Source organism: Macrobrachium nipponense, chromosome 1, assembly GCF_015104395.2.
Source record: "Macrobrachium nipponense isolate FS-2020 chromosome 1, ASM1510439v2, whole genome shotgun sequence".
NCBI classification, from domain to species: domain Eukaryota; kingdom Metazoa; phylum Arthropoda; class Malacostraca; order Decapoda; family Palaemonidae; genus Macrobrachium; species Macrobrachium nipponense.
This window is the reverse complement of record NC_087200.1, coordinates 120,009,187-120,036,088: the sequence shown is the minus strand read 5'-3', so window position 1 is coordinate 120,036,088 and position 26,902 is coordinate 120,009,187. Positions and strand designations below refer to the sequence as shown.

The 26,902-nt window shown below is 41.1% G+C and overlaps 1 protein-coding gene across 1 annotated transcript in view; it reads left to right on the top strand.

Moving 5' to 3' along the window:
* LOC135220049 (uncharacterized) overlaps positions 1–23,584 on the top strand; it is a 43,877-nt gene extending 20,293 nt beyond the window's left edge. Inside the window, exon 4 of the mRNA XM_064257378.1 lies at positions 23,125–23,584. Coding sequence (XP_064113448.1) covers positions 23,125–23,584 — 460 coding nt within the window. The remainder of the gene's footprint in view (positions 1–23,124) is intronic.
* Positions 23,585–26,902: the final 3,318 nt, after the last annotated feature.

Sequence of the window (26,902 nt, the reverse complement as noted above, 5' to 3'; positions counted from 1 at the left end):
AGTCGGATGGGACATTCTCTTAGTGGCAGAAGTTGTTTCCCTGAATGGACTATACTACGTATATCCAGTTTTTTTCATAAGAACGGAATTAACATGTGAAGGATGTCGGGCACCATAAAGGCATAGATGTTATGGCACATAACCTAAAAAGAACTAGAAGGAAGCGCCAGCCTGGCGCAAATTGTGCCAGAAGCACCATCCAAGATATTTTCTCATTTTGAGCGAGTTATTAACTTAAGAGTCCAGTAGCCTCTCGGACAGCAGGCTCGGTAACGGCAAGATTCGTTTCCTGATATCGTTACCATTTTGTTTAATCGGAAAAGGGGTCGCTTACAAGGAATGATGAAATGATTTATTTTAATCACTTAGGCCAATTCCACGACTCTCTCATATCGCAAAGAGCATCGAGAATCTCTTTTTTTCGCCCCGTTCGCGTTAACAAAGAGAACCTATTTGGGAACAGACACGGAACATAACGATCCTTAAGAGGTTCGATGCAAGATTTTTGCATGTCCGTGAGAACCTTCTCGATCGAAGATAATAACTGTTAACGTATGTCTACATTTATTGAAAAGAGTTTGTGAGAACCTGCGGAAAGTCTTCTTCATAGATCTCTTTGTAAGGTAGAATACGAACAGGCTTCCTTTAGACTGCTTCTTTTTCCTCGAACCAAGAGAGGTAGCAATATAAGACATCCTTAAATTTAAAGAAGGGGAATAAACTTTAGCTTTTTTCCCCTAGTTATAAATTCTTAACAGATATTAAGATAATTGGGCGTCAAAGGAAGAGAGGATGTATGCCTCATTTTGGTTGGCCTTAGAGAGGTTGGATTCACAGAAGTCACGTTCTTCTCACAGCATGTTTCGTAAGGCTTTTCCAAGAGTATCTGGATATTCTATCAGAATCTATTATAAATAGACCTATAAAACCTCTCCCACTCTGAGTCTGTCCGCGTGCAGACTGACCAGAAGTGGACATGAATGAGAGGTTTTTTCAAGTAAATGGACAATAGTCATGGCTAAGACATAGAATTGCTGCAGATCGTGTTAGGGAATGAGGAAACTGTCCCTCTTCCGATACCTCTGTGAACCACATAGCAAGGTTTTTTCTTCACTTTCAGAGGGAAGAATCACCTATGTATATATCTGCTATCAAAGAACGCAGTTAAAGGCCATACTCTGTCTCTACAAAGGGAATTAGAGATAACAGAGGATTAAGATCTTCGGGATCTTATACGATACCGCAATACGACAAGAGTAGGATATCATGTACTTCGAATGGGATTTTTTTTTTTTTGTGGTTTTGGCCACAGATTCCGTGTTCCGACAAAATGGAACTCGCTCCCATCGACTTCTTTGAGGAAGTTTATGAAGGAATTCTTTGTTTCTCTTAGCCCTAAACGACCAAGAAGACAAGTGAATTTTTTGGTGCATTGGAATCTCGCATCAGATTTCAATGGAGACTCGGCAATGGGTTCTTGCCAGCATAGTATGTCGGGCAAAAGAAATAAATCCCTCTATTCCGGTGACGCAACGCTTTCAGAGAGAAGTTTAGTTGCCCAGGCAGGGTACTTACATTTTCATCTACAGAAGAAGATATGGTTTAAACGTTTGCCTACAGAGTCTTCGGGGTGCGATGAGGGCTCAAAATGCTTCCCAGAAGGTATTCAGAAGGATACAAATAAAGAGCTAGAAATCAGGGTTCCGCCCAATTTCAGCTCAGAGTCTCCTTCGACTTCCAGACTCCTTCCCTTCTTCGGGCAAGGATAGGGAAGATTCTGCAACGAGGAACCTCATCAAACATGTAAGAAGAGATCTCGTTAGCAAAAGAAGTGTTCACGAAGGATCCTCCTCGGAGGAAGACTCTTCTCTCTCGTGTTGTTAGATATCCTGTCGTTACTGGTGTAGCTGACTAAAATCACCTCCCCTGGCCAGGGGCCAAAAGCTCAAAGGGGAAGAATTTCTTCCACCCTTCTCCAGTCTCCTGATAAACTATGTGGTTGTTCAGGACTCTCGGACAATGTAGCGCCAGCCCAAGCGCCAAATGCCAATACAGGCGAAAAACGCCAGAGGCGGACAGTTTCCACGGAACTCTGTCATGGTCGGATACTGAGAAGGAGCGGGCCTCCAACCTGGCGCAAATGCGCCAGAGGCGAACAAATCGGACAGATATAAGAGTGTCCGATGTGGACATCGTCAGACAGCCTAGAGACTCTTCCAAGCTCGAAGCTCCAGCAAGTGTGGAGGAGCCAAGCCAGGCGCGAGGTGCCAGCCAGGCTCTAGGAGCCAGCCAGGCTCTAGGAGCCAGCCAGCTCTAGGAGCCAGCCAGGCTCTAGGAGCCAGCCAGGCTCTAGGAACCAGCCAAGCTCTAGGAGCCAGCCAGGCTCTAGGAGCCAGCCAGGCTCTAGGAGCCAACCAGGCTCTAGGAGCCAGCCAGGCTCTAGGAGCCAGCCAGGCTCTAGGAGCCAGCCAGACTCTAGGAGCCAGGCAGGCTCTAGGAGCCAGCCAGGCTCTAGGAGCCAGGCAGGCTCTAGGAGCCAGCCAGGCTCTAGGAGCCAGCCAGGCTCTAGGAGCCAGCCAGCTTAGGAGCCAGCCAGGCTCTAGGAACCAGCCAGGCTCTAGAACCAGCCAGGCTCTAGGAGCCAGCCAGGCTCTAGGAGCCAGCCAGGCTCTAGGAAGCCAACCAGGCTCTAGGAGCCAGCCAGGCTCTATGAGCCAGCCAGGCTCTAGGAGCCAGCCAGGCTCTAGGAGCCCAGCCAGGCTCTAGGAGCCAGCCAGGCTCTAGGAGCCAGGCAGGCTCTAGGAGCCAGCCAGGCTCTAGGAGCCAGCCAGGCTCTAGAAGCTAGCCAGGCGCCATCCAGGTGCCAGGCTCCTTCAAGGCTAGGCTCCAGTCAGGATTGAGGATCCATCCAGACGCAAGGCTCCTTCCAGTAAAGAGAAACCTAAAGCTCTGTCATGTAAGAGGGCTAGTCCCCATTGATATGATACAGGTAAGGCTCTGCCATGTAAGTGGGTCAGCCCCCATTGGCACGATCCGAGAAGGCTCTGTCGTGTAAGCGGGCTAGCCCCCATTGACATGATCCAGAAGGGTTTGTCAGTCATAGGTCCCTACCTCGCTGAACTCTTGAGGCATGCAGACTCATAGACAGTAATCATGAAGTCTTCTGCCAGGCTCCAGGTGCCTTCCAGGCGCAAGGCACCAGCCAGACGCAAGGCTCCAGCCAGGCGCGAGGCGCTAGCCGGAAGGAGGAGCCAATCAGGCACCAGCCAGGCGCTAGGCGCCAGCCAGGGCGCAAGGCGCCATCTAGGCGCGAGGCTCCAGCCAGGCTCTAGGCGCCATTCAGGCGCAAGGCTCCAGCCAGGCGCGAGGCGCTAGACAGGCGCTAGGCGCCTGCCAAGCGCTAGCCAGGCTCCAGGCTTCACCCAGAAGAGATCTATATCAAAGAACCCCTGGCCTTCTTTGAGACATTGTGATCTCCTAAGCACTTGATAAGTGCATTGATGATTCCTTCAAACAGCTGAGAATTAAAAGCGCATGAAGTGCGAGCTTTTCCGAATTCTTGTTCTTTCCCTAACAATATGTCATAAGGACATATTCTGTCACATACGGGAGATGCAACTCTGTGTTGACTTCCCATTATCCGAAGGATGTCAAGATAACCTTCGAGGGATCCTTCTCTCTTGGTTGATACGTGTCTGCGGATACATTGCTGGGATAGGGAGCAGATACTGATCCTTAACTAGTGAGTTATTTTAATTTTATTTAACGTCGTGTTTTTTCTTTGGGTTGTTTGAAAGGAGTTTATAGATAACTCTTTTCAACTTAAGCACTAACCCTCGTGTTAGGATCAGGTGATCGGGATCGGTGTTGTGCTCCTTAATTATGCCACTAGGCATAGGCATATTGTCATGTAAGAGGCTCTGTCGAGTAAATGGATAAGACCCATCGACAGACCCACAGAACTCTTAGCCATAGGTCACATCTCGCTGAGGCTCTTGAGGCGAAGCAGATTCCTAGGCATTAGCCATGGAGGCTTCCGCCTGATCAAGTAGGAACCAAGGTTTTATTTATTTATTACCTACAACGTATGTTGTTTACCTGTCTATTCAGTAAATATTGTCTCTTTCCCACCACCAAGGGTGTCAATCAGCTAAGTATATGTCTGCTGGGTAAGTTCCATGTACAAAAATGATATTGTTAAGATACAATAAAGTTTTGTACATACTTACCTGGCAGATATATACGATTGATGGCCCACCCAACCAACCTCCCTCAGGAGACAGGTGGAAGAGAAAATCTGGTTCTAGAACAGTAATCGTTCCTATTCCTGCCACCAGCGGCAGGGGCGGTAGATCACCTGACCTACCTGCAGCGTGTGCCGCGAAATTCGAATTTCTGTCGGGGACGACGGAGTCTATAGCTAAGTATATATCTGCCAGGTAAGTATGTACAAAACTTTATTGTATCTTAACAATATCATATTTTTATGTATTACCTTGTTTAAATCCTTCTCGCTTCTGGTTCTCTCATAGAATTTATATGCTGCCACTGATTAAGACAAATTCTATTTTCCTTATTCTCTACTATTACTCCTGTATACTTTAAAACTTTTACTTTCTTGCTCTCCTACTTGGAATTTCCCTTTTCAATTTCCAAATGGTTTCATTTGAAAAATCCTTCATTTTCTCTACTACTTTTTACCACCTTATAATACCATGCTTTTGCAACATCCTCGAGCCCATAAACATTTTTCTTCAATTTTCATAATCCACTCCAACCATCCATCCTAGGCCAGGGGGTTTGGGTTATCATAAGCTATTGTAATAAAAATTACACTGCTGATTTATAGTGTTTCAAGGAATGTGTACACAAAATTTTTCTTTAATAGGAGCAAAAAAAATTTTATGAATATATTTTTGTTTTTTTGTTTTTATAACTTTTTTTGCAAATTTTGAAAACTTCACCAACATTATTTATCAACCAGTTTTAAATAATCAAAAACCAAATCAAAGTTTATATCATAAAGAAGAAAACCACATGAATAAAATGATCAATTTGGATTTTGTTTACTCTGAAAGAATAAAATAGTAAATAGCACAAAAAAACAACAACAAAAATTATATTAATGTTATATGTAAAAATAATACAAATAAAAATGTAAAATTAACATGCAAAATTATTCCCAAATAATTACTGAATATAATGCTTTTTAAAATATTCAAATCCAATCATAAATAGCCTAGTTATAGAAATTTGAATGTTCAAAACTAATGTTTTCAGAAAAAGGCAGTCAAAGTTTGTCTTACTGTCACACTCAGAGCCTAGTGGACACCTGGTCCCCTCTATTTTTCAGAGATACTATCGCCTCTAATACAAAATAAAGACTAGCTGGTTCTGAACTTTAGTCAACAACTACAAACAGAGATTAGTTACACTTGCTTTTATAGGGAGAGTTTCATTATTGCATCTTTTTTGTATTTATCAACTTTCCCAGTGATTTTTGGGTGCTTTTCTTGGCTTTCATTATATTTGCTAATATTACAAGAACTTGCTTCCCATCGGTGACTAAACTTCTTAAAAGGCATAATTATGATAAAATAACACTTGTAAGCAAAGAAAGCACCCAAAAAATTATTTGTAAAGGTGATGAACATAAAAAGATGAGATAATAACAATCTCCTTACAAAAGTTAGAGTGTAACTAAGTAGTGTTTGTTGTTTTTGACAACAGTTCAGAACCAACTTGTCTTTATAAGGAAAAACTTATTGTACATATCATGTACATAGAAACAAAAGATAGAATTTTAGGGAAATAAAGAGGAAAGCAGAAGCTCAGTTCTTGAGCTACGGAATTTTCAGTATCCACCTGCACTTGCAAAATTACATTTTTTTATTTAATAGAATGCTTCAGATTGGCATCATCTTACGTCTGGTAGTGCAGTACACCATTAACTGAGATACTGTGAAAAACACAACTTTGCCAACTTGATTGAAAATCACTCCCTCCTGTCAATACATTTAAATATACTTTTCTTTGTATTTCATCACCTTGTAAATATGCAGTTGTTACATCTTATGTATAGCTGTTCCAATCTTTCAATTTTATTATTGTCAAACAAAATTTAAAATTTCACTTATATAACTTACCCGGTGGTTACATATAGCTGTCGTCTCCTGACGTCACGGCAGAATTTGAAATTCGCGGTAGCGCTAATGGTTTGACAGGTGATCCCTCTACTCCCGCCCTCTACCGGGTACCGGAACCATTCCAACAATAAATCAGAAGTTTCCTGCCGTCGGAACCGGTAACACGGTTCCTCTGCTGGTTGGAATTGGAATTGATCATCTTGGTTTTCTCCTTTTGGTGATGTACCTTGAGTTTACTGATCTTTTTGCTAGCGCTATAGTTATTTTGGTTTGATATTGTTGTCCTTTTTAGGAATTATTTTGAATTCTTCACGATGTCTGACACCGGCTCTGTTCAGTATAGGGTGTGTAGTAGTGGGTGTACGACTAGACTTCTTAAAGCTTCACTTGATCCTCATTCTACTTGTGTTAGTTGTAGGGGACGTGAATGTTCTTTTGAGAATACGTGTGAAGAATGTAAGTCTCTAACATCTCAGGAGTGGAAGGCACTGGGAAAGTATATGAGAAAGTTAGAAAAAGATAGAATCAGAAAGGCTTCACAGAGATCTTCTTATAAGTTAGTGAGTAGCCAGGATATTCCTCTGAATTCTATTAATCCTGTTCCTATTAAACCCCGTAGTGGTTGCTCCTGCCCTCGAAATTCTGTATCTCCCGATCCCGATCCCGTGTCAGTATTACGAGCCGATATGGACTCGAAATTTGTCTCTTTCCTCACCACTATGCAGAAAATGGGTGAGACAGTGCAAGAAGTGGTAGTTAAGTGTGATAAATTACTTAGTGCAAGTGTAGTGGAGGAGGTGGTTGTTCGGCCCGTTCGTTCTCCTAGGTCTAGGCCCCTGTCAAACTCCCCAGATCCTGGGAGGAGGCATGCCGAAAACCGAAGGGAGGCGAGCGGGACCTGCTCCGAGCAGCGCCCCTCAAGCAATCCTGTAGCCGTATCCCAGGATGCTGTCGCTCACCATTGGAAAGGTGTTGCGAGGAAGTGTTTTTCGTCAAGTGACTCTAGTTCAGATGTTTCCTTTTATAGAGGTTGGCGTAATAAGACTTCTAGACCGCTGAAAAGGTCGCGCGATGTTTCGCCTGCTGCGGTTCCCAAGAAGGTGGCGGCTGCCGAACCTTCTTGTAGTTTTTGGGAGGAGCCTGAAGCTTTTTCTCCGGCGGTTTCAATTTATCGCCTTCTCTCATAGAAGTGGGAGAACCGCCGAACACGCACACTCCTTCGGAGCCTTCTCCAGAGCCTCCTCAAGCGATAACTCCTGCGGCTCCAGACGTGGTTGTGGATCATCCTTCTACAACCTCCCGCGCCTTCTACGTCGGTGGATCCTCAACCTTCGGTGTTTGAACAGATGAATGCCAAGTTAGGCAGTACCTTGGAGCTTTTTGGCAAGTCTCTTTCGTCTCCAAATGCGCTCCCGACCGCCTTACATCTTCCGCAGACTACTGTGCAGTCCTCTTCGCAGGGCTCCTTTGCAGTCGCCTCTTCAGGCTCAGACTCTCCATGTGACTCCTCTTCAGACGCCACTTCAGGCGCCTGGTCGGACTCCTTTCCTGACTCCGTCTATGGCGCCACGTCAGGCTCTCGCTCGAGCGCCAGCTCAGCCGCCAGCGCGGCCGCCAGCTCAGCCGCCAACGCAGCCGCCAGCTCAGCCGCCCGGATACGTCTCAGTACAGGCTCAGACGTCTTCTCCTGCTTTCTCACACCCTCCTCGGACGCGTCAGGGTGCGACTTCGCCGAACAGGATTCCTCTTCCGATGGAATGTTCGCCAGTTTCGTCGAAGGAAGCTTCGGATTTGGAGGAAGAAAGAGAAGGACTTACAGAAAAAGACAAGCATTTGTCGGGGTATAAACTCCTTTTACGATCCTTCGTTGACAACTTTGAGATTCTTTTGCGCCTTCCGTTCCAGTTTCTCCTAGTTCGCAGTGGAAAAAGGACAGTAAGCCTGACTCCTCGTCCTCGTTCACGCGTCTCGTCCTCTCGATTTCGGCTAAGAAAGCTATCAAGAAAGTTAACGCTTGGCTTTTGGAGAAGAGGGAACAGGGGAAAAAATGTTTTTGTCTTCCCCCTTCGAGACTTTCGTCAAGGAGCCGTGTCTGGTATGACACTGGAGAAGTTTTTTCCCTGGGTGTGACTGCCTCCGCTCAGGGAGACTTTTCTAGTCTCGTGGACTCTTCCCGCAGAGCAGCCCTTAATACTGCTAAGATTTTCTTTTCAACAAATGAACTGGAGCATCTTTGCAAGAGTGTTTTCCGTGTTTTCGAAGTTGTTAGCTTCCTGGATTGGTCCATTGCTTCGCTGGCCAGGAAAGTCAAGTCATTTGGACTTTCGGAGGAGCAGTTGAAGGATTTTGCCTCGGTACTGGATTGTATCGATAAAGGCATCTGTGATGGAGCTTCGGAGCTCGCTGCCATTTTGCGCCTCATGGAGTGTTGAAGAAGAGACGAGACAGCTTTGGTGCTCCTTCTTGTCGAAAGGGGTTTCATCGAACCAGAAGTCTGCCTTGCTCTTCTCTCCTTTGGACAAGAAACACCTATTTCCGCAAGAGATTGTGAGCGAGATCGCTCAATCTTTAACACAGAAAGCGACCCAGGATCTTTTAACACAGTCAGTGAAGAAGCCCAGGAAGATAGCTCCGGTTCTTTCTGCTTCTCGGAGTGCTCCCTCCACGGAAGCTCCTAAACCATTTCGAGGAGAGCTCCCGTTCGATCTTCCTCCAGGTTTCGTGGAGAGGTAGAGCCTCTTCTAAAACCACTCCCTCTTCCATCAAAAGTAGGCCCGTAGTCCTCCACACAGCAGTAGGAGCCAGATTACACCTTTTCTGGCAGACCTGGTTTCATCTCGGAGCGGATCCTTGGACGGTCCAGGTCCTGAAGGAAGGATACACCATTCCGTTCATCAAGCACCCCCCTCTCACAGAATTTCCTGTGAATTTGTCAGCCTACTCGGAGAACTCCGAAAAATTTGCTGCCCTCCATCAAGAAGTTCTCGCCTTACTGGCAAAGAGGGCCATAGAGTTAGTGGACTCTCCGCAGGAACCAGGATTTTACAATCGCCTTTTCCTGGTAAAGAAGGCCACGGGGGGTTGGAGACCGGTGTTGGACGTCAGTGCCCTGAACGTCTTTGTCCTGAAGACGAAGTTTTCTATGGAAACGACCCAATCGGTATTAGCAGCTCTTCATCCTGGAGATTGGATGGTTTCCATAGACCTTCGGGACGCTTATTTTCATATTCCGATTCATTCGGAATCGAGAAGATTCCTGAGATTCGTGTTCCAGGGCCGCATTTATCAGTTTCAGGGCCTCTGCTTCGGCCTGTCGACAGCTCCACAAGTGTTCACCAGAGTTCTGTCGTCAGTAGCAAAGTGGCTTCATCTAGACGGGATACGAATATCCATGTATCTAGACGATTGGCTTCTCAGGGCAAGGTCCAGACAGAAGTGTGTGGAGGACCTACAAAAGACTTTAAGGATGACGGAAAGCCTAGGTTTGTTAGTAAACAAAGAAAAGTCATGTCTCACTCCTTCTCAGGAGATAGTTTATTTAGGAGTGAGACTGAATTCAGTTCTTTTTTCAGGCTTTTCCGTCTCGCCAAAGGATCGACTCTTGCCTGAACAAAATAGACGAATTTCTCGTCAGACAAACTTGCTCGGCGAATCAGTGGATGAGCCTTTTAGGAACCTTGGCTTCAATAGAGCAATTTGTAAGTCTGGGCAGGCTCAACATGAGACCACTTCAATTTTACTTGAAGCAGAAGTGGCAAAGGAAGAAGTTCCCAGACTCCTTCGTGTTCCCCATCTCGGAAGGAATCAAACAGGACCTACTTTGGTGGAAATCAGAAGGAAGGCTAGGGGAAGGCTTGTCTCTAAGCCAGTTGAGCCCCAACCTTACTCTTTTGTCAGACGCATCGGACAAAGGGTGGGAGCTACTCTGGGGAGAAACGGAAGTGTCGGGTCTTTGGCAGATTCATCAGAAAAGCTGGCACATAAATCTAAAAGAGTTGAAGGCGATTCATTTGGCTCTAATGCACTTCAAGACAGAGGTAAGAGGGAAAGTAGTGCTGGTTCAAGCAGACAACACCACGGCTCTCTCTTACATAAAAAAACAGGGGGGGACACACTCGTTCTCTCTGTGCGAGCGGCGAGAGACCTACTCATTTGGGCGAAAGAGAACAAGGTTGTCTTGAGCACAAGATTTATTCAAGGCTCGAAGAATGTAAAGGCAGACATTCTCAGCAGGAGAGGACAAGTCCTCTCCACAGAGTGGACGTTACATCCTCAAATATGCAAGAAGCTTTGGGGGATTTGGGGATGTCCTCAGTTGGATCTCTTCGCCACAAACAAGACAGCTCGTCTACCACTGTATTGCTCCCCAGTTCCAGACGAGGAGGCGTTTACAGTGGATGCCATGCTTCTGGACTGGTCAAATCTGGATCTGTATGCCTTTCCACCTTTCAAAATGCTAAGATTAGTTCTGGCAAAGTTCAGAGGTCATCAGAACGTCAGGATGACTCTGATAGCCCCCTTTTGGCCGGCCAGGGAATGGTTTCCGGATCTACTACTGCTGTTGACGGACTTTCCGAGAGAGTTACCGTTAAGGAAGGATCTACTCAGACAGCCCCACTTTCTGAGGTTCCATCACAACTTGTCCGCTCTTCGACTAGTCGCCTTCAGACTGTCGAGCATCTCCTCAGAAAGAGAGGATTTTCAAAGAGAGCTTCAAGGGCTATTGCTAGACCCAGAAGAGAATCCTCTGATCAAGTGTACCAAGCTAAGTGGGTCCAATTCAGAGCTTGGTGCAAAGAAGAAGGAATTTCGTCTTCTAAGACCTCTATAGCGCAGTTAGCTAACTTCCTTCTTTTTCTTCGTGAGAAGAAGAAGCTTTCTACTCAGAGACGTTTATGGGGTTATAGAGCTATGTTGTCTTCTGTGTTCAGACATCGAGGATTAGACATTTCTAATAATCAAGACCTCTCAGACCTGATTCGTTCCTTTGATACGACCAAGACAAAGGAGTCAAGAACAGTAGCTTGGAACCTGGATGTAGTTCTTAAATGGCTGATGTCAGATAGATTCGAACCGATCTCCTCTAGTTCTTTTAGAGATCTGACCAGGAAGACCCTTTTTCTTTGTGCTTTAGCATCAGCTAGAAGAATCAGTGAGCTGCATGCTATTGATAAGAGAGTTGGATTCGCTAAGGGCAATGCCATTTGCTCATCAATGCTGGGGTTTTTGGCTAAGAATGAAAATCCCTCACGTCCTTGGCCTCGTTCTTTCTCTATAAAGAACATTTCGGAGTTAGTGGGGCCTAATGAGCCTGAATGTCTTCTCTGTCCAGTGAGAGCACTTAGACATTATGTGCAAAGGACCAAAGGTATAAGAGGTAAGAGTGATAACCTGTGGTGTTCAGTGAAAGATCCTTCTCGTCCTCTTTCTAAAAATGCGCTCTCCTTCTTTTTAAGGAGTTTGATTTCTGAGGCACACGGACAATGTCAGGACTCAGATATCAAAGTGTTTAAAGTCAAAGCTCATGAAATTAGAGCAGTGTCTACGTCTATGGCCTTTAGACGTAACCTGTCTTTGAAAGACATTATTAAATCTACATATTGGAGAAGCAATTCTGTCTTCGCATCTCATTATCTGACAGATTTGCAAACCACATATGAAAATTGCAGTACATTGGGGCCATTCATTGTGACTGACACGGTATTGGGTGAGGGAGAGAAGGATGTATCCCATCCTCACTAACTTTTCTCCTTGATTATGTTTTTTTGTATTTTTAAGGTTGTCTGAAGATACAGGGAGTTTTTTGAGTATCTTTCAGTCTTTTAATGTCTGGTGTATTTCTTAAACGGTTGTGGTGATCCCTCGTTTTTCATTGTATTTTGTGGTGATTTGTACTGCGCCCTGAGCAGGGGCATTATAGTCTTGTCCGTTACGGTCACGTCCTCAACGGCAAGTACTTATTATTGTGTCCGACGCACGGATCCATATATCCTGTCGGTACAATAAAGGCCAGCAGACTACAGAGGCAGTAACCACTGAGTCAGCGGTCTTTAAAGGTAAGGAACCTATATCTTCGGATAATTCCAACAGTTATTTTAGCTGCCATTGTCCCTCCACCTAAATGTGTCAATCAGCTATATGTAACCACCGGGTAAGTTATATAAGTGAAAATTGACATTTTTATAATAATATAAAGTTTCACTTATACTTACCCGGTGGTTACATAACGAAGCCCGCCCTCCTCCCCTCATATGGACAGGTAGGCATGAAACTTCTGATTTATTGTTGGAATGGTTCCCGGTACCCGGTAGAGGGCGGGAGTAGAGGGATCACCTGTCAAACCATTAGCGCTACCGCGAATTTCAAATTCTGCCGTGACGTCAGGAGACGACAGCTATATGTAACCACCGGGTAAGTATAAGTGAAACTTTATATTATTTAAAAAATGGAAAATTTTGTCCTTTTTCCGGTACTTGTCCCTTTTTTGCCAATTCAGTCCCATTTCTTCTGCAAAACCTCTAGCTACCAATCTTGCTTTACATATCCTTCCCCCTTTTACCTTTTCAGTTACTATCCATCTTGCAGATATAACTTTTTGTCCAACATCATTTAGCTCACATACCTTGCTTTCTCTTTAACTTTGTAGTTCTTTTTCTTTAGCTTCCATTATGCTTCTATTTTCAAATCCTAGCAAAACCTCTTCTTCATCTACAATTTTTTTACATGACTAAAATCTCATCCCTTGTCACCTGACTGTGAGTCTTGTGCATTGTACGAATCAGCCCAAGATTTGCTTGATCTTTTTCCTCCAAGACTTAATATAGTCCATTCTCTACGTGTCCTGTATAATTGTTTATAGCTCTATTTCCTTTTTTGGATTTGGGGTCTTTTTCTATTCTATTTTGCCCCTTCATCTTCCAGTTTCCTCTATAACATCTCTTTCTATAGCCTTTTCTGTGTCTGCATTCCTTCTCCAGCCCATTATTTTCTCCCTTCCTTCCTGCCTGTCTATGTTCTCTTTCTTTGGGTCACAAGATTTTTATCTCTCACAATATATGTTTTTATCTACTTTAGGTATCTTTTCTGTTTCTGGTGATAATCTTTGAATCCTAGTAACATGTATTCTAGCCATACTTCTCTTAGAAAATCCCCATGTATAACCACCACAGTTTTACCTAATACTCCCATTACCTGAGCAGGTCCTCTCTATTCATTTTCATTTTCTTTGTTATAGAATACCTCATCTCTCACTGCTGCTTCTTCAAATTTATGTTCTCTGGCATTTTTATTTAAAGAAATTCTTATTTTATTACAAGGAATTCTTATTTTATTACAAGACTCATTGTTGACAAACACTTTTTAGGTCCTATGCATTGAATTCAGTTTTTCCCTTACTGTACTCTTCCTTACCTTCTCTCTGCTTGCAGGACTTGAACTCTCTTCTCCCATTAGATTAGGCAAAGAGGGAGTTTTTTCCAAATGCTAATTGGCTAGGAGAAAAACCTCTGCTATTTATTAAGCAGTTCCTAGCACACACTACCCATGTTAATGCAATGGGCCAATCCACTTTCTCATCCTCTATCATCTTTCTCAAACTTCAAGGAGATTCCAATGCTATGGCTAATACTTTAGTATTCCATCTTTTTGCCATCCTCCTTACTTTTTCATTTTGAAATCTGCTCCCATTGTCTGACAATATTTTGCAAGGCACTCCAAATATAGCAAACCACCCATCAAAAAGTGCCTTTATAATAGTTTTTGGCTTCTTAACTTTTATCCAAAAAGCCTGACAATACCTTGCTGCCATATCTATCATTACCAAGAACTTTCTCTCTTCTATCTCTCCCATATCCTTGCTACTACTTCATTAAAAGTTTTACTCTAAGACAATCCTACTTCTGTTCTAGCTGGAATTTTTTTTGTATCTTTTGCATACCTCACAACTTGCAGTATCGTCTGTTAGTAACTTTTTTATTTCCTCCTTTTCTTTCTCTCTCAAACCATCACTCCACTGTGCTTATTCTGTTAGCTTCCATATTTTATCTCCACTTCCTATCTTAACTTATATGATGGCTCACCAAATTAAATACTTTATTAGACTCTCTTAGTATCCTTCCTTCTCCTCAACTCTTCCTGATTCAAACCCTTGACAATGAGTGCTAGTCAGAATTCTCCACAAACTATTGATTTACATCCTGTGTCTAAAATTGCATTAGCCTCCTCCTAAGATTCCTTCTCTATTTTACTAACTTCTATATAAACCTTATCTTCTTGTCCAGTTTCTGTTTTCTGCTTATTTTTCCTTGTTGTCTAGTTCTGTTTTCTTCCTATTTTGAAAATTTTGAGGACAATCACTAGCCATTCTGATTTGCATATTGCACATAATGTTACTTCCATTCTTTATTTGTAGGATTTCTTCCACCCCTACCTCGATTTCATTTTCCCCAATCTCTTTGGTTTTCTTTCTCTCTCCCAGAATTTGCATTGCCTTCTGACCCGACCATTCCCCTTGCCTCTTTTTTATTCCCTAATCCATCAAATATTCTATCATTATCTGTGACACTGTTGTATATTCTAACTTTGCTTGACCACAAGCTGCTAATACCATTTGTTTTTTTTATTTTCTGTGAGATTTGCCTTTTTTAATACAGTCACCTCTCAATTAACTTGTGTTTAATTAACGAGTTTTCGATTTAACGCGAGCCAGAAAATATTTAAAAATGTTTAAAAAACGCAAAAATTTCTATTTAACGCGAATTGGCACCTGAGCATTGTTTTCAAATCATCGGCGCTGCAGACGGCAGCCGTCGACATAAACGAAGACAAAGCACATTATGTATTTATTAATAAAGTGAAAAACTTTGTTTATTTATTATTAAAGCGAAAGATTTTGTTTATTTATTAATAAAGCAAAAAATAAAAAAATTTTTGACAAAATGAGAATCAACTTCATTCCAACATCGGCATAATTGTCAGGCTGCTGATGGCTATGTATAATTACACACATAACGAATGATATGCATCTTTTCCACGAATCTTTTAAAAAGTTATACATGACTTCACTGTATCCAATAATATTGTATGTATCCTCATATTATTGTGTTATGAAATAATAACATAGCGGTCAATGTTTTGGTTTGGAAATCAGCTGATGGCAAATGCAAGTTTATTTCACCATATTTAACTTAGTTCTGTGCAAATTTTCATGCTTCTAGTTAGCATAAACGAATATCTAGATACTTTACTTATATGAGTCAAGGTCATTTTTTGTTGAACAATGAATTTTTTAGTCGAAATATGGCTTGAATAAGTCTTGTTGTGAACTAGATTATTTTTTCGTTAAGAGATTGCATTGGGAGCATGTTTATTGCAAATAAAAAAAGGCATGATTCTGTTCGTTATTTTCAGATGATTTCATCATAATAGTACAAGCTTTACGTTATTTATCTTTTATTTGCGTGAAAACAACAGTAAAATTTGTTGTTTCAAGCCCAGTAGTTTTGATTAAAATGATTTTCTCTCTATTTTATCTGCAGTTGTATTTAATGGCATAACTTGCCAATGCACGATAACAGTCATTAGCAGCTTGAAAAGTTTACTCAGCTTCTGCTACAACTTGGTTTAAATTTAACAGCATATTTCCTTGCTGATCTTTGATCTATAGCAAATAAAGTTATTACATAAAAATATATCAGTCCTTTTCTACATATCGCTGTTAATAACATAACTACGGTAATTGTTTACTATCGTACGATGGTTGAAATGCAAGCCAGATGGATATTGCTGTTATCCAATTTGGTTGTACTTAGCAAAAAAGCACAGAGTTCCCCAAGTCCAGGAACATAACCCCCTTATTCCTGTTATTTCATATGGGAAAAATATGTTTAAATAACGCGTTTTTAATTAACGCGAGCTCTCCAGGAACGTAACCCTCGTGTTAATTAAGAGGTTACTGTACATGAAAACCCTTAGCTTCTCCTTTAAGCATGCTTTTCCCCATCGCTCTGTTACACTTTGATTCTGCCTTTTCATACCTAACTAGAAAATCTCTCATCTTTTCACTAGATTCTCTTCCTTTTTTAAAATAGCTTTTATTTTACTGTAATTCTCCATTAGTGTACCTTTTAGATAAACTTCATCTATTTGGATAAGATTATTCTTTTCTTTAAAAATTCTTTATCCTTAAGTTCATCTCTATCTATTCCACTTCTTCTCCACACACCACAAGCCAATCTTTGACTTGTCCTCACCATCCTTTATACTCGCCCTGTATCCTGTTAAATTTTGGACAATCCCTTCTCCATCTTATCTCCCATTATTCCTATCTGCAACAATCACGCAACCAGACTTACAACCCACAAATTTCAACATTAAAGAGAGCTCTCATAGACACCACCAGAACAACCATAAGCTTCGCAATTCATCTCTTTCTGTTTGTTTACATTTGCCTCCCACACCGCAGCAATCTTGTGGTCTACGATGTCACTTCTATGACGTTACAACACAACCCAACTTCATTACAATCTGAAGACATCTTACAAAATTAAACATATGTTTCTAATACATTAAATAATGCCCACATCTCACCAATGCAGAAAATAGAAATAAAATAATACTGACTAAACTGATATATAATCAGTTTGAATTCAAAATTTCATGGGTAACACTTCAAACTATTGTGTAGCTGACCAGTTCCACCCACTACCAGGAGAATAGAAATGATTATAACAGAAAGCTTTGTTTGTTCCTGTTGTCATGGAGTAAACACTAGTGATGGTGGTAGCTTGGTCATTATTTTCTGGTTATTTAACTGGAGTTCATTGGTGTGCATTCCCACTGGAACACATACAGTGGACACCTCGTATTCGCAGGGATGCATACCAGACAAACCCCCCCCCCCCACACACACACACACACACACACACACACAAAGTTAAAACCTTTGAATACATAGAACCCCAACTAAAAACACTTATAACTGTGTATCTTGAATGTTAAATACCTTAAATAACATCCTACTTCAAATATACCTTAAATTATTATCCTATTGCTGTATTAGTCATTGAGATTATATATTATTATAATAATTTCAGTCATCTTAAACATTTTACCATTGAAAATATATTTGTACAGGCAATAACAGAGAGAGAGAGAGAGAGAGAGAGAGAGAGACTATTGAATCGGCAACATCATATATCTGACCATCAAGGGTGAAATTATGAATTATTTCTGAGACAGAATAATAATAATGAAGAGAGAGAGAGAGAGAGAGAGAGAGAGAGAGACGAGAGAGAGAGAGAGACGAGAGAGAGAGAGAGGGGGGGGAGAGAGAGAGAGAGAAATCCTTACGACTCCTTCCGCTCGCCAATTGTGTATATCAAACTCATTTACCTCCCTGCCCTCCTCTCTTGAAGACTGGAAATTGCCATTTCTTTTATTAATCTTATTAATATTTGAAAACTAGTTATTAGGTAATCATTTATTTATCATACTACAAAGCAAATAAGCATACGTAAATAAGAAAGAGAGAGAGAGAAATTTCATTGTTATTGTTTAATCTCTTTAAACTTAATATTATTTGAAAATTAGTTCTGTAAATTATATTTTATCATAAAATGTAGTATTACCCTTAAAGATATACACATACACTTCTAACACTTCCAGCCAAAACAGAGGGAGAGAGTTACCACTGACATACACACACATCTTGTGGAGAGAGAGAGAGAGAGGATAACTCCTTACGACTCCTTCCCCTTCGCCAATACGCATATCAAACTGCCATTTACTCCCTGCCCTCCTTTCTCGAAGTTAGGGAATCGCTATTTCTTACATTAAAATTATTAATATTTTAAAATTAATTATTAGGTAAATCATTTATTTATCATACTACAAAATAAATAGACATACGTAAGTAAGAGATAGAGAGATAAATTTTATTGTTATTGTTCAATCTCAGTAAACTTAGTATTATATGAAAATACTACTGTAAAGAGCTTGTGAATAAAAAGTTTTTCTGCTAGATTTATTGCATAAACTATCGTGGTTGCAAATGTCATTCTCCTAGCCTTGTCTACCAGAGTAAGTGGGCCATTTTTGAAGCTGGGGTTGCAGTCTCTGCTCCGCTTAGAGAATTCTATGACCCTTTATCAGATGCCCCCTCTGTACCTGAGGAGATCTACATCTTTCGTACTCCATTCGTGAACGGGTTATCAGACTATGGTTAGTCTTAAGTGTTTAGGCACAGGGACCCAACTTTGATGACCTTATCTTGTCTTTGGCGCGTTCAAGTGAGAAGGGATGTGGTCTCCTATAACTTAGATGTATTTCATGACTGTCAAGTCTCTTACTTGTTCCCCTGAGTTCTTCTCAATTTCCCTTAGAGTAGCCTCTCACTTCGACTAGGACATACTAGTGAGATCCAAATTTATGTTTAGATAAGGTCTTTTAACAGGATGAGACATTTTCCTCGTCTGCACTGGGAGCTGTAGCCGAAAAATAGTAAACCCTCTGTCCAGTTACAGCTTTCAAGTTTTCCTGAAGAGGGTCAGATTAAGATCACATTCTGAGCTGGGTATTTTTTATATGCTCAAGGAGAACATTTGCCCTCTTTATATGTGAAAGCTAAGGGCATCAGATCAGCCTCTTCTTTAGCTTTAAGGCACAATATGTCCCTTACCTTCATTCTGCATCATCTTGCTGGAAGTTTATAATCATCCTGTTTCACTTTCTTTAGGAGTGAAACTAGAGCTCCTAGCTCTCCTGGCTTCCATCGATAGGGCTTTACAGCACCTCAAACTTTTGTATCATCTGACACGCATTTTGTTGGGTGACAGCTACAATATGACATCAGCTGCTGTCTGACACCATCTATAGAGCCACAAGCTGTGCACAGCTCGCCTAGTGCCCTACTCGTTTGGTGCCAGTTACAGCCTGGTGCCATCTCTTCCTCTGAGCTCCCATGAGTGCCCACCAGTCCTGAGCTTGACTAGTGTACAGCGCTTCTGGTGCCAGCTGCAGCCTGACACCAGCTCTGTGAGAGGATAAGATCTGCCCCCATTTGGAGTATATCAGAGGACCATCATGAATTTATAGCAATGGGGCAAGATCTGTTCATCCACTGACTAGAACGTGCCATTGTACTTTTGGACTTTACCTTGAGGCACACTCAGAATCAGGAGAGCAGTTTGCCTTGTAAGTAAAGCTAAGGGAGGTCAGAGTAACCACATGTATTTTATGCCTCGTACATCCAGTCTGCCTTTGAACTACAGGGAATGTAATCCTTCTTCATTTCTCAATAATTTTATGGAAGTTAAATGGGTGTTCAGACTATTTCTAGTCACTGGCATGAAATAGTAGAAGGAAGCGTAAGATTTTTTTCTATTATCTCTTCACCCTGTAATAAGGTGTCAAGTGTTTGCAGAGCTAGGGGGTGCAATGCACCTGAAGCACCCACCACTCAGTGAATGGGTTGTGGTTTTATCCCAGTGTAGGTGACAATATTGTATGGTCATTTTAATTTTGTGCTGCACCCAGGGCAAGGACGGGCACCTATAATGCTTTACCAACATTTGGACATGAACCTTTGCTGTAACACTCCCACTTATCGGTTAAGATGAGCACTAACCAGAGGCAGTATCCCAGTAGCTCTCTTAACTGATAAGGAAATGACAAGCATTGTATTCAATGCCAGCAACTTATCTTTTCAATTTATGACATAAAATAATATTTTGGAATAGTATATGTCTATGTCTCCACCTCCTGTCAGTGTAGGAATCAGCTGTGTAATTACATGGTAAGTTACTTATAGTATAGAAATTACATTTTTATAATAAAATAATGCTTTATGTATACTACGTACTTACCAAGTAATTACAGAATCGGAGCCCACCCTCCTCCCCACTGATAGACTTAAGGTGTGAACAAACTGAACTTTCTCCTTACAGTTGTTCCTATTCTCCCACTAGAGGCAGAACTGGTCACTTACACAATGGTTTGAAGTAACCAGCAAAAATTTGAATTCAAGCTGCCATATTAGTGGAACTTATAGCTATGTAATTAATCGGTAAGTATACATACAACATTTTATTATAAAAATGTATGTAATATTTTTATATTATACATCATATTGTTAGCAGCAACTTGAAGTTGTAATCTGATGTGAGAAAGATTTCATGGAAAAGAGCCTTGTTTGATGTAGTTCTTAGCCTATCTTCTGTCTGTTTTTTATAAGAGGTACTCATGTACTGCCTTATTTTACTTGGGGAGTTAGAAGCATACAGTATGTGAATATTTGTGTTTATTAAATTAACAAAGTGTTGATACAAACCTTTCCTTTTGTATGGCAGTATCTTTCATTGTGAGCTGGAATCACTCATTGAACTTGGTAACAAGGTAGTTAACTGATGGAGGTGGGAGTTAATTGGAGGGCACACCTCATCCCCCATCTGTCACTACAGGCAGTCCCCGGTTAATGATTTGGGTTACGTTCCCAGCCAAGTGCTGATAACTGAAAATCATTGATAACCGGAACACAGTAATTATGGTAATAAATGGCGTTTATGACACCATAAGCACCGATCGGCACCAATAAACTGCTTACCAGTGCTGATAAACATGTTACTGGCACCGAAAATCATTTACCGGCACTGATCAACTCCCTGCCAGTGCCAATAAACAGCTTACTGGCAATGAAAATCTGATTAACAGTGTTGTTAGCCCAGCATCATAATGCCGAAATGCTGTTAACCAATGCCACTGATAAGCAGGGACTGCCTGTATTGACTTTTAGCTGCTGTATCTAACAGATGTGCTACTCTTTGAATGTCCCAACTTTGTTGACAAATCTGATGAGCAGCCTGCTCATTTTGTTTGATTGTGTGTTTATTCTTTCTTTTTGTTGCCTTGCTAGTTCTTTTTTAAGAAGTCCTGCACTAGAGCTTCACCATGTAGGGAGTACTATGCAGTTTTGGTTTTGCCTCAGTGGAACAGGTTTGGCAAAAGAAGGAAAAGGGAAAAAAGTGCTTGATGGCTTCATCTGGGGGAATATGCATGTGACACCCCTGAATCCTTCAGGTTCCTTTCTACAGCTTTCTTCAATTTCTACTCCACTGTCTACTAGAGCTACCCCTTCAAGGAGGGATAGTATGATAGACCTGCACCTTCCCTTTTGTCTGGGGACAAAGCAGTTGCTGAGGGAGGTGCTCTTTTGGCAGCTGCCTCACTCTTCATCTCGTTTGATCATGATATTCCAGGTACTACTCACAAGACATTATTGGTGGAGAACCTATGGAAGATGAGGCCTACACTGAATATACTTGGTAGGTCATCTTTCACACCATTCCTTGACAACCTGGTAGAGGGAAAGGACACCTGAGCATTCTTACCTATGGTATCTGCTGAGGCTGTAGCACTCTGATGTGTCTGTAGCTGCCCTGAATTCATCACCTACTGCAAAGAAAATTAATCCGCTTGTTGCAGTAGTGCTTCCTGCGGCAGATTCTCAGTAGGTGTGCGTCATCTTTGGTGCCAGCCTTTACCAGACCTTCAGTATGTAAGGCGAGGAGGACCAGTTAGAGGAAAAGGAAGACGTATGCCTAGCATTCTTCTTCTTATCATCTTCCTCCTCATCATCAGACTTGTCTTCCTTTACATCCCTAAACTCTCATGTGTAAGATGCATAAGAAGTCCAGGCACATTGAAGGCCCGTCCTTCAAAACTATTATCTGGGCAATAACTTCAGATAGTAAGCATATTGTTTTGCCCATAATAAGTGAACAAATGCCACTTTACACAGTGTAACATGGTGAAAATGCCTGAAATGCTATCCACAATGGTGGCCACGCTCAAATTGAATGATGAAAAAATGGGAATGTCATGCTCACTAAGGATGCTCAACATCACACAACTGGTGTATTATTCTGTCTCAGTTCATTCACCCAAAAATACCATTCTTTTTTTGCCAGAATGATGAACCAGGTGGTGTTACCAGGGTTATTATTTTGATGAGTACTGCAAGTAAGTTCTCTCTCTCTTTCTAGCTTCCCTCTAGTTCCCACCATCAACAATGTCATCAGTATAGACTGTACACTATGATGGCTCCTTCCTTACATCTTCAGTCATTACTATAGGAATGGGCTTCAACCTATCATATTTTTCTGGTGCCTCCCACTCCCCTCAAACTTCTTCCCACTTCAGTTAACTTTTGTAGGTCAATAAAGACCCATATGAAGATTCTACTGCTCCTTGTACTCTATTATGAATATTCCATCAATTGTACCAAAGCTTTACATTAAGCCTAGTTGTCCTCTGATCTTAACCTCCAGTGTAAGGCCATGGTCTGTAATTCTTTAAAATATTACCAGGATAAGGGCCATTGATTTATTTTCTCTATAATTCTTGCACCTTTGCACATTTCTTCTCTCTTTGAAAATTGGTATTAGGAGTGCTCTCTTCTTTATTTTAGGTATAATTTCATTTTCCATAGCTTAATTTTTGCTTCATTAACTCCTACAGTATGTTCTCTCCTTGCCCAGTGCTTCAACAGTTGTTTATGACATTTGGCCCACAACTTGACTGCTCCTCATCCTTTTAAGATTTTCCTTTACCTCTCCTCACTTAACCTCATTAACCATTCCAAAATCTGGTTATCCATCTTCCTTATGAATCCCACTTTCTTCATTTAGCAGTTTTTAAAAATATTTCTTCCATCTTACAATGTCCCCCCTTTCCTAAGTACTTTTCCATCTGTTCCCTTTATTTGCTTTATATAGGTTATGACCTAAGAGCTTTTGTGTCGTGCTTTGATTAGCCTAAAAAGTTTTCCCTTTCCTTCTTTATTTCTTCCTATTTCCTTCTTTACTTCCTTCTTCTTTCTTTTTGTATTGTACTCCAACTTTCTCTTAATTTACTAAATTAAATTACATATCTATCCTTCTGCTTCTAATGGCATATGTACTGTATTCTTTCTTTTTTTTTGCAGGTATTTTAATACTTATCGCATCAGTTTGGATCATTCTGAAATGGTAATAAACCATCTTCAGAGACATGATTGTTGGAGTGATATACCTACCCCGTCCATTTTTAGAAAAGCTATAAAAACCTTTTTACTAAGACACAAGGGAGATTCTTTTTATCATTATGACTTTGATGGTGAGGATTTTACTGTTGGACAAGGAGATATATATTTATTCAGAAATTATTTTCGCTTAGATCATGTTCTTATTGGTAACTGTGTCATGCATTCCTGTAGCCTAATTGATTTAAGAGCTGAAGAAGAGTACAGAGCAAATTGCATTCTGGAAGTGGTAGCCAAACGATTATCATGTCCAGATTGTATTGGTATAATTGTTAGTGACAATATACATGTAAATGCAGATGGACGTGTGTGTAATATTGATGTTTTCAGACCCTCTGAATTTCTTTCCAGTCTTTTGAAGTAATCAGAAACTATCTAAAGTCTTGCAGTTAGGTGCAGGTTTACTTACTACTGAGCAGTTAGTTGTACACGTTTTTAGTGAATATTTCATGTTTCGGAAAGACTTCAGTGTACCAAAAATATATCAAATTCACTTTGAAGAAGAACCATTCCATATTATTTGTCTAGTCAAATTTATTATAAGAACTTTCATTTCTCTCAGAAAATGCAGACAAAGAAGAAAAAGAGATGCAGGGTTTTTTATGAAAGACAGAGATAATAGCAAATGATTCATATGGTTTATATTTGTTGCATTTGAAAAATACTGTACTTTTATTGTTTGATGTGAATTTTCAAGATTTTGCATGTTTTTCTTTGCTGGGATAAGTATGTTTGTCTCTTTTACATAACAAATGTTAAATATCATTTTTACTACCAGAGTACAAATATCTGATTAGTTACTATTTAAAAATTGGAATTTATTATTTTTAATAAAGTTTTTTAATGTAAATATTTCTATACCTTTACATGTTGTTAACTTATAGGATTCTGCAAGCTAACAAAAAACTGAAAGAGAGACTCATTCAGAACTGAAGTTTGTATATATTATAATATTGGAAAACAGAAAAGTCATGAAAATTAACAGAGATTGTTTGGCTTCAAGCTGGAGAAATGATCAACAGAGGTAGTCTTTACAATGTGACAACTATATGAAAATTACTCTCAAAACGGAAAATACCTACGTCCTATATTAAGGATCTTTAAAAGACATTTGACAAATTGCCAAGAAATTTGGCCTTATGGATGGTGAGGAAGGGATGTAGAGATAAGTGTAAAACTACCCTGAATGCTAAAGATGGTTTACAGATGTGAAGTACATTTTTGCAAAATATCAAGAAAGTAATGGATATTTGATGTCTGAAATTGAAATTAAAGGTAAACGGCAAAGAGAGGGAGAATGATTTGGTTGAAGGACAGGCCTAAGATGTAAAATATTTCTGTCACCTTGGGGACTTTATGAACTTCTAATATGTACTGAAAAGGTAGTAAAAAATGAAGTAGCAACAGCGTAGGTGAATTGGGGATAAATTGTTAAATAAAAGGTACTTAAGTGCATATCTCATTAGTAAATGGAGAAAAAAATCCATGATACATAAGGCCTGTCCTGTTTACAAAGAAGATATATGAGGAAAGAAAGTGAAGAAAATAGTTTTAGATTTGACTACAAAATGCTAACATTTATTATTGGAGTGCACTGAGAAAATATAACAGTTGAGCAAATTTTGATATTACAGTATTTGATGTCTAGAGGCTGGAAAAAGGAACAAGATCTTGGTAATGTAGGAATATGTGAGTCGTAGTTTGTTCAAAGGAAGAGCAAAGGCCAGTTGGAATAACCAAGAAAATTATGGGAAAAGGTCATAGAGGAAAACCTAGATGAGATGGAAGTCGGGTACAAAGTGCACAAGCCCCCTTTTGGGGGGGGTTTGTTAATGCTGTCAGTGCATCTCATGTGGTGCATATAGGTATTCTAAAGGTTCTTTGCAGCTACCCTTTGGCCCCTATCTGCAGCCCTTTTAAGTCCTTTTACTGTACCTCCGTCATGTTCACTTTCTTCCATCTTCCTTTCAACCTCTCCTAACAAATGATTCATTTGTGCAATTGCGAGGTTTTCCTCGTTACACCTTTCAAACCTTTTATTGTCAATTTGTTTTTCAACGCTGAATGACCTCATAGGTCCTAGTGAGTGGCCTTTGGCCTCAATCCTATATTCTCCAAGGTGAACAAGACAGAAAGAAAGCAGAGAAACTCGTGTAACTCTAACCCTGTAAGGGGACTCTTGACATGCAGTCATTAGTAATGAAGATGTAGCAAATAAGAGATGATAGTACTCAATAAAGTTAACTTGTTTCTACACGAAACAAACCTTCGGTCTTAACATTAGGATTTACTAGCGCCAAGCTGGAAACCGGTAGAATTAAAATTACACTTGTGAGATCCAGGGACTAATGGCAATCTATACCAGGTCACGGGGCATGTATACCCAGAATGCCCACGGCTACCTGTGACCCATCAGTTATTTTCTACCGCCTTTAAGATAAGACGTGTTACTGTCTATCTCTTTTAAAGCCGGTTTTTCAGTTTGCCCGTTCTTATCCATTTCATTTTTTATTTTTCATTCCTTTCTTCTTTCTCCAAGTGTGATCAGTGTGTGGTAAGAGTGTATACGTGGTATGATGGAGAATTTTGCCTCAACATCGGGATCGTCTACCGCTTCGAAGAGGAGACAAAGGAAATGCCCAGGAGTCAGTGGCTTCCCTTGTTCTAGGTTCCTAACTTCGGTGTCGACGGATCCTCATCCAACGTGTAGTAGGTGCAGGGAAAACGTATGTACGGTTACTAATCCGTGTTCTGTTTGTCGCGGTTGGTCGGTGGAACAGTGGAAGAAGTTCTATGGGAAAAGCCAATCAAAAGAAAAGGGGTGACGCCATCTTTGGATGACCAAACCTTACCGGCTTCTTTTGTATCGGTAATAAACCAGGCTGCTCCATATGTTTCTCCACCTGCTTTTGAATTGTCTCATACCCCTTCGGTTTCTCCTAGCGGTTCTGTATCGGAAACGTCAGGAGGGGCCTTGGGTAATTTTATGAATAATTTTGCACTCCTCCTTTGTTCCCAGCAAGTAGAGGGGGAGATCCGCCATCTTTGTTCCAGGCTCCTGCTACTCAAGCGCATAGGTTAGATGGTACGTGGTCAGCGCTAGGCCTACCAGGCGTACCAACCTTGGATGGTCCTGCTTGCGCATTATATGACGTCACGGTTCCAGCAGGGTCCGGCAGCGCTGAATGTTCTCATCCCCCGGGCTTGCAATTTATGGGAATTAATGCCGCTGCTTCACCATCCCACTCAGTATTTACAGCGATGCAGAACGTGGGAGGTAATTTGGCAGCAAACGTGCGGTTACCAGCAGAAACCTCTCAGTCTCTCCTACGAGAGGGATGACGTCACAACATACGTCACACTCTGAGATGGCAGGCGTGATGACGTCACAGACCGATTCTCGGCCTTTTTCGCTGCACCCAGACGCTAATACGCCTTCTGATCCGTCAATGCAAACTGTAATGCAGAAGTTACAGGATATAGAGGAGAGAATGAATAAGAGAGACAAAAAGAAAAAGTGTGATTCGCCTTCTTCGTCTTCTTCCTAGTTCGGCGTCATCGCTAAGTCCGATAACGTCTCGGCGAGCGCCAGTCAAGCGTTGGAGGAGGATTCGGGAGTTCCTAGCGGATCCTCGGGCCAAGAGGAGAAGAATCAATTCTCCTCTTCTTCGGACCAAGACTG